Source organism: Wasmannia auropunctata, unplaced genomic scaffold (assembly GCF_000956235.1).
Source record: "Wasmannia auropunctata unplaced genomic scaffold, wasmannia.A_1.0 LD336111.1, whole genome shotgun sequence".
Lineage (NCBI taxonomy): Eukaryota > Metazoa > Arthropoda > Insecta > Hymenoptera > Formicidae > Wasmannia > Wasmannia auropunctata.
Window position 1 is genome coordinate 2,928,669 of NW_012026779.1, and position 13,916 is coordinate 2,942,584.

Sequence of the window (13,916 nt, forward strand, 5' to 3'; positions counted from 1 at the left end):
CCCGCGGGAAAGTTGCTTCTTTGTCTATCGTCGAGGAATCCCATTCTCGTAACATTATCACGTATTTCAAAAAGATAAACGCAATACACATTTATGTTAAAATCATTCACAAAAAATCTCGCGTATAATATTAATTATTCAGTTACGTTACGCACAGTCAATTATTGATTCCTATTATGGTTAATTAAAGTAAATATATTGCTAGAGTAACAAAAAATCTGTGATTTAAAGGTAATAGCATCGCGCTGTTACCTACGCGCTGGCAAAGTCCCGCAGAACGACGAGGATTTATTTCAGGGCGTCGCAATTTCTTTCTGTATCAAGCGGACGCGTCTAACCGGTCTGTCCGGGCGAAAGTAAGAGCTCCTCTTCTTAAGATTAACGATACTTTAGTGCTCTTTTAAAGAGATCGTCCTTCCATACCCGCGTCCCCCGGCTGCAGGAATGCTCAGGATTAACCGCCACCTCAGCCGCCCCCTCTCATTCTCTCCGCACCGCTCTCCCTTCGCCTCGCGTGATCCCCACTTCGTTATTCTCCACCGCCGCACTACCCTCGGAATAGGAGGACCAAAAAAAGAGTAGCAATCGTCGGAACTTGAAAGCAGGGCATTTTATGATGACTACAAAAGTGGTCGCGGCCACCGTTGGGGTGGCAAGAAAGAGGGTGGGCACGGTGCGGTGAAACGAGGGTGAGCCACCACTACCACCACCATTCCTACCCACCGCTACCTCCTTTCCTGCGTCCTTAACAGGACCAAGCGACGCGACGTAAGGGAGAGAACGGGCGAGATGGAAGGATCGAGAGAGCGCGACTACCACTCTCGGCAGGATGGCGGAGGCGGCAGGGACTTGAATTGATTGCTTTCATTACGCAAAAAAGTCGCCTTCTCTTTCCCTGCCCGCACGAGCAACCCCTCACCTTACCCTCCGTATTTTTAACTTCTGCCGCGCGACACTGGCGAATAAGTAAGTGCGCTATTTACATCAAATCTCGTGAGTTATCGCCGCCCACCTTTCTTTCCTCCCGGTAGTACCGCCATCGGAGGAACTTTGTCGGAGGTAAATTCTTTGTGTAACCGTTACAAGATTCCGTGTGACAATCAAAATGTCCTTTGGATGTTACTGACTTTAAATTCTCCTGCTGCTCTTCAGTAGCACGAGCTTACTCTTTTAATTTTCGATCAAGATGAGATAGAATTCTCTTTGAAAACAAATTTGTTCGCAGATTCTGTACCGTAATTTCTTAATTGTGATGAGCGACAAGAATACATACATTATCATGCGTGACATATACAGTAACAATAAAAATGCCCTGTTAATTTCGCGAACTTTTCGTTCTTGCGCTATGATAAAGGAGATTAATGCGGCGGTCGGCCGCATAGATTAGGAAGGATAGTGGCTTGTCTAGGCACTGATTAGGGACCAAGCCAAGAGCACGATGCAGCCGCATTACCCCAATGATCGATGCACCCCGTACGGCGACCTCATCTGCATCTGCCCCCGCGTGCACCGCAGCGATGCTTCCCACCCTCCGCCGCCTACACCGCAGGGCCTCCGGGTCCACAGTGCGTCCCTATTCGCCTACAAATGCGTCGTCTCAGCGTCGAACACCGGTGCAATCATGTAGAGGACATATTACCCGTCAACGCGGTCGGAGCCGCTCGTTCGTTCAGGCAAATGATATGCCAAAGCGTAATCTCGCACGAGATCCTCGAGAGATTAGGTTCACCGGCGTAGTAATGACGAATGGAGGGTCCGTACTCGTGAGGATCACGCGTCAGGTGAAGCAAGAATTTTTCCGAGGGGTGAAAATAAGCATCAGGAACTCTCGAAGAATTCGCGCGCCGATGAGCGAGAAACTATAGTTTATCATCGTGTCGTCTCTATGAGAAAACGCGCACGGCAATGGGAATAAGAGAATTATACAAATTCGAATAAGTGAATTCCTGTTTGGAAATTAAAAAGTTGCTGAAGTAAGGATACAACTGAGAGGGAAAAATAAAAAGCTTTCTCACACGTATGTCTCGAAAGCCAAGTAACTTTGTACGCTCCCAGCTTCCCGCGCTAGTTCGTCAATATTCTCACGAATCGACGACCGAATCGACCGTGTTGCTGCTAGGAAGTTTCGTTTCGCCCGAGTGCGAGTGTCGGTGTCGCGTACACCGGTTGCGCAACGACACCGTTTGACAAGACACACACGTAAAGTTTCGCGATGTCGGGTATCTAGTGTCAGCGCGCGCAGAAAGAGAAAAAGAGAGAGGAGGGAGGGGGGTGGAGGCGAGGGAGACGACGCGGGGGGGGGGTGGAAAGGAAGAAAGAGAGAAAGAACTCGCGAAAGAACGCACTCAAATGTAAACCGGACCCTTGTGAGATTCGCGACCCAGCGACGGTCCCACCGACGACGATGTCTGACCGCACCTTCCGGGCGATCTGGCCCGATCCATGCGGCTTGGAACGGGGCCCAGTTTCTCCCTTCTCAGCGTAATATTTAAAAAGGATGATGCTACTATGATCTGATTTTGTTTACTGTTTTGAAATAAATTTTTTTCTAAATTCTTTATCTCTTTCTCTTTTAGTTTCAGGCTTTGTGCATTATATAAACATTGCTATTCGTAATTTGATTACATTTAACATATTCAGATATGTGTTATACATGAATGAATTATATAAGCGAATTGATAAATATAAATAATACAAAGATGAGAGAGAGCGGCTCTATTTACGAGCGATAAATGTCGAATGGTTTGTACCATTCGAACCTTTAAGCGTCATAAACTGTAACTCACTTCCGGCGAATAAGTATCTATATTTCACGATACGTGTATCATGTCCGAGAATAAGTTCCCAAGGAACGCGTTGCACAGGAGAGCGAGTACGCCGCAGTTCATAAACCAGTAGTACACATCGCGCCCCACCTTCCGCGCTTCGACTTCCCCACCTATCGTACGGAACGGGTAGATTGCAAAGCCCTTTTCTCCCTCGGCCACCTTTGCCATCCCTCCAGAGTCCGTGAGCGGTATCCACGATATTTGTCTCCACGTAATCAGTCTCGTAATTAATCGCGGCGATGCATGCCGTGGGACGTCGCGCGATACGCTCCGAGAACGTTAACCCTTTCAGTGCTAAGTTATTGTAACGCCATAATATAAATAGGATCGTACAGTTGTATACAAAACGTCGTGCCCAAGCAATCTTTACAAATTAAGCCTCTAAATAGTTTGCACTACCTTTATATTTTAGTGAATCATTGGTGATGACAAAGCGATAACGAAGAAATTCATGTGAAAGACGTGGAAGAAGAATTGCGTGTATAAATAATAGAAGAAATAATAATTGATAAACGAAAAACTGTTCGATGTGAAGTGGGAAATTTCAAGAAATAGATTTCTGCTGAAAGAGAGACAATCAAATAATTTCACATAATATTGGCAGTATACCAGCCGATCAGCATTAATTTTTAAATATTTGGCTGCATGGCTTCGTCTGGCCGCCATTGTTCTTTTCTGACCCTCCATCTCCAAACTGCGACGATAAACAAGTTTATAGCCATTCGATATCCTTAAATTGCTCTTTGCGTATAGGAGGATCGATAAAGTGAATAAATTATAGCAACACAATATCACGTGGAAGAAGAACTAAATAAAGATAATCGAAGAGGGAAACTGTATTAGAAGAAAGATTCCATTGAAAATACTGTGAATACATAAAAGTCGTACGAAATCCAAAGGCCCCGATTACTATGAAATTTGTCGCGAAATCGTTAACGACAAATCGACGAATGCGTTTTATTCATCCTTGCTTCGCGTGTTCTCCTACTCTTTTCCTTTTCTCTCTTTCATCGATCAGCTATCGAAACGCATGATCCATTCCGCAGAATGAAATGCCACACGCCGCAGTAGCGGCAAGACGGTAGAGAGAAACCGCGGGGCGATGGTGGGTAACTTTTAAATAAATAAAATCGATAGGGCGCGACATCGTATCCGAGGGAACTCAAGAGGTACGACCTCCTCTCTCCCGGAGAAGAGGGACACTCTCATGAATAAGCAGTGCTCACAGGGGTGTGCGCCGCGTGATTTCGCGCGGGACTGTTGGCGGTAGACCAGCCGGCGAGCGTTTATTTCGCGCTCGCCTTCGTCTCTCTTCCATCCCGAGATCCACCGTCCTCCACCGCCTGCCCTCCTGCCTGCCCTCCTGCCTGCCACCCCGCACCCAGCATCCGAGAGTCCCATACTCGTTCCCGCCGCCGTCGCCGCGATGCCAATAACGAGGTTATCCCGCGCGACGCTGCCGCCGTTTCCGTAGAAACCCCTTGTTGCAGGGTGCTCTCCCACCCGGCAGTTACGCGGCGCCGACCAATCGGGCTCGGCTGGATGCTGATCGAGGGATGCAAAAGGCGGAGTCGAGCGCGGCGTGGGGATGAAAGCTCGCCGCCGCGAGGCGGGGGTCGAAAAGCTGTCCGAAGTCACGTGTGTCCGTCGGCAGAAGCCACCTTCGTGCTCCTCGACGTCGTCGGCCCGGTTTTGCCGCGGCGGCACGGCTCACGCCGTTTCCTCGGGGGCACGAAAACAACCGCGGCGGCTGATAACGATAACGAGCAACAGACGTGACCGAGACTTTTTACCCTTCGTTCCGGAGACCGCGAAGCCACCAAGGATTTCGCGCTTGGACGGAGAGCATTTGGCGCTTTGCACGTCGCCAAGCTCGACGTCCCGCGCGTATACTGGATTCGGCCAACCGATTCACCATTCGCGCCCGTCTATCACCTGTCAATGATGCACGCCGCGGGATGAATGTTGTATCGGATGACTCGACACATTCTGTAACGTCGTCCTGAGAAAATCCACATCTCAGCGTGTTCAACGGATCGAATACAGTGATAAACGTCGACTATCTACCGAGACGTTGGACATGTCAAATTCTTACCTCTATGTCGTGCGACACGTTCGAACGTTAACTTGGATCACTTGGATGCAGTGAGCTGGATTGGTGATTGTGACGAACGATAAGAATAGTGCATGTCGTATGTGTATATCATATCTCGAGTGTATATTATGCAAGTTTGTTCTTGATATTTTATACTTTTCACTACGACATGAGAACGCGAAATTGCCAATACAGAACTACGTGCAATACTAATAGGAAGAATCAAAAATATTATATAAACCGCCCGTGAAAACTCTGGCACGTGAAATCTGAACGAACACTGATTCTTTGAGTTCGCTCACGTGGACGATGTTGTGAATGACACTCTGCGATATTTGTGAACGTGTGCGAGTTGTGGATCAAATTTGATTTTTCCACGGTGCGACGAGAGACTTGGCGCTTGATTCACGAAGATGAAGCGACGACCGACCGGGTATCCGCAACCACCCGTCGTCCGGCACAAAGACGCTCCTGATGACAGTCATTGTCGCGTCGCCATAGACCGGCCCATCTTGTTCTCGTAAAAAAAGAGACGAAAGCCACTTCTGAAAATCTGTGAGAGGTCTTTATCGGCGGTCAATAGGACCGCTGGTCCTTCGAATGCGTTTTATACATTACATATAAAATCTGCTCCGCTCCGGGAGAAGCAGGCAGCTGGATTCCCGATGGCCGTCGGGCCCGGAAGTGCCGCAATGGACCTCAGCACTACTCTGAGTAGTGCCTATCGATATAATCAGAACATGATGGAATATTACACTTGTAAGATATTCAATCCCACACGTATTTTTTAAACATACAACGTATATCGCTTCGACGGGGCTTCTTTTATTTTCTTCTTTACTTCTGCCAATAGCACGCGAGATTGAATAATCATCCGAGTCTATTAATATTAGATATATTTCAAATTGCATTATAATATCAAAATTCGTTGCGCTACAATGTTATTACCTCACTCAATTTTCCTTTTAGTCGTTATCTTGCTAGACTATTGATAGTATTGCAACATAGGTATATTCGATAACATTGAATATATATTGCATAGCCTCACGATTCTATTTTGTTCATCAATTCTCAGCTCACTTTAACAAGTATTTGCGGCAAGCGACAACCATGACGGCACGATTTTAATAGGTGTCTAGATATAAATGGATCTAACCTTGCGATCGCACGGAGACTGTTTCTTCATACGAGTCGAGTTTTTCCATTGCTTTCAGTTTACCGTCTATTCTTTACATTTTATATTTCTTCTGACGTGATTCGAAGCTGCGCACAAGTTCGATATAGATGCGATCTCGTCAGCGGATGTCGATAACTAATGCAAGAAATACCGCGAAATACGATGTTCTCGCGTGCAAAACGATTCTCTCGGGATCATACGATTTCTCTTGGAGTTCGCCGACGGAGCATCGATTAAATAGAGCAAACAAGATGAGAGAATTAGAAAAGAGACGCGAATCCGGTATCGGTGGGTAAACGAGAGTGCGAAAACAAGAAATTCAATGGCCTTCGATCGCTAACTGAGCCGTAGCGGTACCGGTACCGACGAAAAACTAAACCGCAATCATTGCAGCCGACAATCTGCGTAGGAGATACTCGCAAAGACCTCGAAACTCTCTCTTCCCTTGTAAAAAAATTTGTAAAAAAATGTTGCGCGCATCCGACAATTTCTATAATAATTTGCCTGATCCTTCTTTGTAAAAAATTATTAACCAAATAGTTATAATTTGTCTATAAAGAAATGATTTCTCGCATAATTTTGTCTAGAATATTACGTCGAAATAACGAGTTCCGATTCGCAAGCGTTTCCATCCAATCAGCAGTCGGGCCGTATTAATTAGACGAGTTTGAGCGTCACTTTAAAGTTGCAGCAATCAAAATCACCGTACGTTCCGTTTATGAGCGCGCAGCTGGTCCGTTAAATCTAATGGAATGCTAATATCTATGCAACATTAACAGGAACGACGGCAATCGCTGATTGGCCACGTGTTGTAAAATCATCCGTAACGAAGCGTGTACTTTTTCACAGCTCTAGAAATTTAAAAGTTTCATCATAATATATTATTTTATATGATATATTTTACGTTGTATCATTATTTGCTACATAGTCTGCCAATAAAAAAATGTAATCGAATCTTTATTATCAATTGACATCAAATTTTAATATGCTTTTCAATTACGACAGAACCGTTCTGATTACAATAGCGAAATTCCAACGCAGCGCACGCTGTACCGATGAATTACATTTCTGCGCGTATTTTTCTAGCCAACAGGTAATAAAGTCCGTCGTATTCAGGCGTGCCGGCAATACATAACGTCGAGACGTAATGTAATACGGGAACAAAGCAGCGCGATGCTGGAGAAATATCGAGTGACTATACGGGAATCTATATCAAAGTTCTTGGCTTCCAATATACACACGTACCGAGCCGCCGATCGTGTATCACTAGGACTCATTTTATTGGCGCTGGAACTCTCCTCGCGATCGGTCCTCTATTCCTCTAGCACATAAAAGTGGAACGGAAATTGTATAAGTTAGTTCGCATATGTGCAATTAAAATTTTCCATCGTGTACAAAGTTTAGATTATCTTAATAAACATATCTAAATCCGAAGGAGTTAATCTACATATATTTTGTAAAATTGATAAAATGATAATTTATCATCAATGCATAATTTCATTTGTTTAAGAAATATGTATAAAAACATTCGCATAAACATTTTTTCTCATCGTTATGAATGTCATTTCTCTAAAGAAGGCCTTTTTTTTATCAGATCTGAGAAATAACAGAAACCGCGGATTGGGCCATCTCAATTCAGACCGCGACGAGATTTCAAGGATATCGTTAGCGCGGTAGTAGCCATTGAGACATGGGCACGTCCATAATGAGAATGTAATGGCGACCGATGGGGATCGCATTTGTCCGGAAGTAGTCCGCAGCAGCTCGGCGCACAGCCAGGTCATCTTATTTTGCATCGACGTTTTTATATCGGCGGCTTGAATTGTTTAGGAATGATTAGGAAACACTATTGGCTTTCTCCTTCCGATTGTCAATCAAAATGATAATAAAATCATAAACTCGATTTTATGGAATCACTTGAGTATACAGTAGCTCGACGAAATTGCGTGCGAATCGTTGATTGACGATCGTGAACGCATCCTATCAAGTAACGCTTCATCGAGTAAGAGATTTCTATTGAAACTTTGAAGCAGATAAAACCAAAAATAACAAACATCGTCGATCTTTTTCACGACAATTAAAATTGAAAGCATGTTTTGGTTTTTTTGTACGATATTACGATAGTTTCTAGCAAATCTGACAATTTTTTGTGTAATACTGTACCGGGGGATATAAAGGAAAAGTTGCCGGGTACATAGACAATATAGAGAAACGCAATTACATAGGACGAGACACTGCATTTCTCGATTCGACGTATCCCAGAAGCGCGGAACGGCATTGCACGGAGCGGTGGCAATAAGCTCCAGTAATACGGTGGCCAGTTCCAGCGACGGCAGCAAAACCCGTAGCAGTAGCAATAGCAGTAGCTAGTCGATTCGGGGGTGGTCCAGGCCGGACTCAGAGCCCTCGTATAGCTGTGGTCAGCAGGCGTGACGGCGTGTGTGCGTGTAGGGTAGTCATGGTGCTTTCGCTCTGGCAATGCCACCATGATCCCAACGACTATCCCCCTGACTACCGGCCGCGCCGCGGGGATGCGACCATAAACGCGAGAGCGAATTGATTTGCGACCGGAAAGCGCGTATCGTTTCCAGTAATGATCGCGGAGACCTCATTGTCTTCGTGCGACGGCGAGATCATCGAGTGAGCGATACGATATACGGTCAAATGGCAAAAAAACGTCGTGGTTCACGCCTCATAGATCGCGGTGTTACCGTAATTACGAAACCCCTCGGATGGAAATGCGAATGCACGCGCGATGTCGATGGCGATGACTCGTTGTCGCGCGCGCGTTTAGTTCATTCCTTCGAATTAGCTTTGTAACAAACAGAGGAAATGTTAAAATTGTAGCTAGATCATAATTGTAGTCGCAGGAGTTGAAAAAATATAAATAATAATTTCTATATATAAATTTATTACTTGCTTATCTCGATAGGAATGTATTTGTTGTCGGAACAAGCGTCAAGTCGGGAGAATATTCGATCAGGCTGCCATAAAAGCGATAGCGGCTAACTTAACTCATTGTCGCAGAAGGTTCGTCGAAAACAACGATGATCATCGAATCATCGGTGCACTGGCACGAATAGAGAGACATATGTCGCGACGCAGAACCCTCCATTACGATATTGGCTCCAACTTATCGCATTAGGCAGCTTTAACGCGCGAAAATGAAGCCTGCGAACGCAACGCCATAGAACAGGCACAAGTGGCAGCGGGGTGTAAACTAATAATAATGAGTGCTCTCGCAACACTTTTGACCCTGGAATATTTCTCGATGCTACGAAAATGATTAACCGGCAGAAATATTAAAGTGTATTTGCGTTCTGTTTCCGACGTGTTCTATCTCCGCTTGTATACCGTCGCGCGCTTTATATACTATGTCACTACGACTCTCAGATATGATAGATGTATACATATATGTCAAATATAAAGGTATGTTAATTATATGGGTAAATGTAATGCAATAAATCATTACTTTTAAGACTATTAAAGCGTGAGAGACAAGTCGCTCTCTCAACAGATAGTCTCGTCGGCGAACGGTACGACATTCTTTCACGAAATCTGTCAAGTGGAATAATTCCGTGGCGATAGACCGCTCGAGAGAAGATTTACATTGGCATTCGCGATCCGTTCTACCAGCTTCCCTTAACGATTGTGGATCTAGCACGCGCGTGAAGCCTGATTCACACGTAAATCGCGTTTAACACTGCGATTTCACGGCGGATCGTTCATGATGCATTAACCTTTTCTGTATACTCGGCACTAACACGGCTATTAAAATCGAGATGGTGTAGATGATTCCGATGCGCGTTTTTGTTACACAGACTATCAATACGGTACTTTTTTTCTAATTTTATAACGTTGGGATTTATTACCGAATTCAAAGAGTTAAGACTTAGTCGACTAATGCATTATCGATCCTCATTTTTCCAGGTCATGGCGGAGTCAACCAACTCGGTGGCGTCTTTGTGAACGGAAGGCCCCTACCGGATGTAGTCAGGCAGAGGATCGTCGAGCTCGCGCACAGCGGCGTCCGACCGTGCGACATTTCGAGACAACTCAGGGTATCTCATGGCTGTGTATCCAAGATACTGTCGAGGTGAGTACCGTACTCTTTCCGTATCCGTTACAACCGTAGCCTCCCGCCGAATTTCTCATGTCGATAGCGGCGCGCATGACAAGATGGGCAAAATCGTTGATCTAAATGCACAAATCTTTAAAAAAGAGAAACAAATTTCACGTAGAGATTAATATCTTATCTTAAAACGTAATTTATTTATTTAAACGGTGTAAGTATTCTGCGCGTAATTAACTGAAACGTATCAGAAATGTATAATTGTCTCTGAAAATCGTATTTGCCAAGTTCGGAGAGCGGATAACGAGGCAAACAACGTCGCCGAAGGGCAAGTGATTTATGAGAGAATCAAGTTCGTCTTGCCAAATTCCACGCCGCAATTTCCGCGGTGCGAAGTGGCCAAGGTCGTTCGAATCGCGAATAGAAAGAGAAAAGATGAGAAGACAAAAAACAGGAGAAAGAGAGATCGCTCTTCCCGAAGCAATTTAATTAAAGACGTTGTTAGAATTGCGAAACGAACGAATCCGAGGGATGAACGGAGAGACGAGGCCGGAAGGAAGGAACCAGTCCTCATACCCTTGCGACGCGGGGGTGCTCGACGATATGCGGTTTCCATGTTTTTTCCACCCTTCAGACCCCCGCTTCGCTCTATAACGGGTGGCCTCGTGCCGCTTTGATGGTCCGAACGTCATTCGCGTCCCCCGGCCGAATATCATTGTCATATACGCGCTCTTTCATGAATCCCGCATAATAAAGGCTGACTGGATTATTTACTGCCACGACTAAAGTTACCATTTCCTCTTCCTTTCTTCGGCGCGGACCCCTTTTTTTGAGCGAGGATCGAGTCAGAGAAACGAGATTTCGTCATTAACAATGTGAACGTTGCGCACGATCCGTCGGTCGAGTATCACTTGCGCGTCAAAATATGAAAGATCATGTTTCAACAATTTAAATCTTGGATCTCAGCAACAAAGAATCCGGAAGTTATGTCGCGAGCACCGACGGATAATAACGCAATTCTTATTAATAGCCTGATACAACCGCTATGGTCTTCGGGTTCCCGTGCGCCGCTAAATTTAAACGTGGACTGTGGACGACTTAGTACTCGTGTCATCTAAATACATAGTTCTTCCGCGTGGTGTGTGCGGATGTGACTTTATGGCCCGAAAGTACAGTGAAAACGTAGGGCCTGTCGACGACACCGAAGCGGCATCGTTAACACCGACACACGGTTTACGCAGTCACGCGTCGCTGATAGAACGAGAACGTCGCGCGTCGCAATACTCCGTTCGCCGAATCTAATGTAAGCAAAACCGGATACTGGGATTTTTTCGACTTTAGACGAAGGGTTCGTAAAATCGTTGACGATGCCGACGCGGCGTTGAAAAGTTCGATGCCGGTGACCCCACGAAATCGAGTCGTCCCCCGTTTGCCCGGAAAACCTTTTCTGGCTGTCGCGTCGGAGAGATACAAAGTGCTCTTCTTCTTTAGGGTTACGTTCGAAGGAAGAAACGCGAGAGGGATCGTCGTCTTGTTGTCCTTTGTGTCACGCTCGTGAGTCTGCTTCTATATTCTAGATACGCCGCAGATTCTGAGCACTACGTGAGATGTTATGACTCGAATCTTGTAAAATGTCTTTTATTAGCGTGCAAACTTGGTAATACGTCTTCTCTCGCTCGCGTTGTACGATATTACGAATATACATCTTGTTAACTTATAATTTGATTAGTGATTGAACCATTTAAATTTTATTATATATATAATCTATTTTATTATTATTTTTATAAAGATATAACGCATAGAGATATAACAAATTGTGCGGCAACATCCTCTTTAATCTTATACATTAATGTGAAAATCAGTACGAGATATTACAGACCCCTTGTAACGATAGGCATAAATAATGCCATTTTTTCATGGAGGTGGTATTTTCGATTTCGCGCAAGACTGTTTCGAATCCATTTAAATCTGAATTAATACAGCAAGGGTGAGTAACACGCCGGCGACGGCAAGGCAATTTGAAAAATCGCGCGATCTAATGGCCATTTCACGGTGGAGGCGGAACAAAGGGGACAAAATATTAACGCGGGTGAGCATTGCCATGTGGGCCTGAAATAGGGTTTTACACTAGATATAATCGCAATAATTTCGTGGGGATGGCGAGACCCAGATCTGTTCAAGGCTATCCGATTGTGTAATAGCTTTCAGATATATAAGTTCGCGACCAGGTGTTTTACTTTGATAAAACGATAAATAGCAATCGATAATTTAATGTAAACTGATAATTGTAAAAAAATATTTCAAAATTTTCTCCAAATAGTGATATCATTCTCATTCTATAAAAAACATGTTACAATTTTAACTAAAACTTTCATTCCTCTGCAACAATCAAAATTCGTATAAAGGATCAGGTTGTCGCAAAAGACTATAATTCGGCTCAACAATCCGAAACACATTTTTCCTGTGACATGCAACGCAAAAAACCTGTTACGACGCTTTTATTCGCGCAAATATTTTTCACCGAAAAACGTGAAGGTCTAATACCGGAGCGTGTTCACGTTCCGCAGTACACGCACACGCACGCGCGCACGCATGCATGCACGCAAAATTGGCTAGATATTCAGCCGGTGCGAGTCGACGCCGACGCCGACGCCGACGCCGACGCCGGCAGCGGACCCACATCCATCAAGGCGGCCCACAAGCGAACCATTATTGCGGGCTATCCGACGTAATTGAATTTAAGCACGAGCGAAGATATTATTTAACTAATTAGGCACAAAGGGCGCGTTCACGGCGGGCCAATCGCGATTGCCCATCTCGCGCGCATATATATACGCACCCCGTCGGTGGGAGGCCCGAGAGAAGAGGAACGAATGAGAGGGACGAAGAGAGGTTCAAAGAGCAGAGAGAGGGAGGCAACAGCGGGAGGCCAGAAGCCGTTTGTTTTAAAACAGCCGGTCGTTGACGCGCCGCTGGACGGCGATTCGTTATTCCGACGTTGGCCGCCCACCGCGGGAAAAACGTTTGTTCCTCTCTCTTTTTCCCCTCTCGACCTCCCATGTACCGTGTTAGAGCAAAAGAGATAGAGACAAACTGCGAACTTTGGCGACCGATCTCTTGTCGGCGCAGCGCGCTTTCAAATATATGTAAGTTGCAGTTATTTAAGACCGATCAAAAGATTTTTTCCTTTTTCGCGTGTCGCGATTATTTCATAAAATAGAACTATAATTGTTATGTTACGTAAATTTTATTTTGTAGGTATTATGAGACCGGTAGCTTCAAAGCCGGTGTCATAGGAGGTTCCAAACCGAAAGTAGCAACGCCGCCGGTCGTCGACGCGATTGCTAATTACAAGAGGGACAATCCGACGATGTTCGCGTGGGAGATCAGAGACAGGTTGCTAGCCGAAGGCATTTGCTCGCAAGACAACGTGCCATCCGTCTCTTCCATCAATCGGTGAGTAGTGTTTTAACAATTCAACGACAATCTTTATAGTCGAAAGAGTTTATCGAAGTTTTATCGAAAAATGTCACTTTATCGCACTAATTGTCGATAGAAGACAATAGATTATGTCGTTCCCAGTGACTACCCGAAGAATCGCGACATATGCTTCAATTGATCGCTAACGATAGGGATGCGATCGGTGCTATTCGCGCGCGCGGAGAGTTTCGCGTGCACCCTTCATGTACGCTCATCGAGATAAGTACGCATCCGGCCCGTCACCCCGATCCTATTGACCTTTCG

General features: G+C 45.1%; 1 protein-coding gene across 1 annotated transcript in view; it reads left to right on the forward strand.

Annotated features, from left to right (window-relative positions):
* LOC105449768 overlaps positions 1-13,916 on the forward strand; it is a 90,387-nt gene that overhangs the window by 53,435 nt on the left and 23,036 nt on the right. The window contains exons 3-4 of the mRNA XM_011689154.1: positions 10,031-10,196; positions 13,431-13,628. Of these exons, the coding sequence (XP_011687456.1) occupies positions 10,031-10,196; positions 13,431-13,628 (364 nt within the window). The remainder of the gene's footprint in view (positions 1-10,030; positions 10,197-13,430; positions 13,629-13,916) is intronic.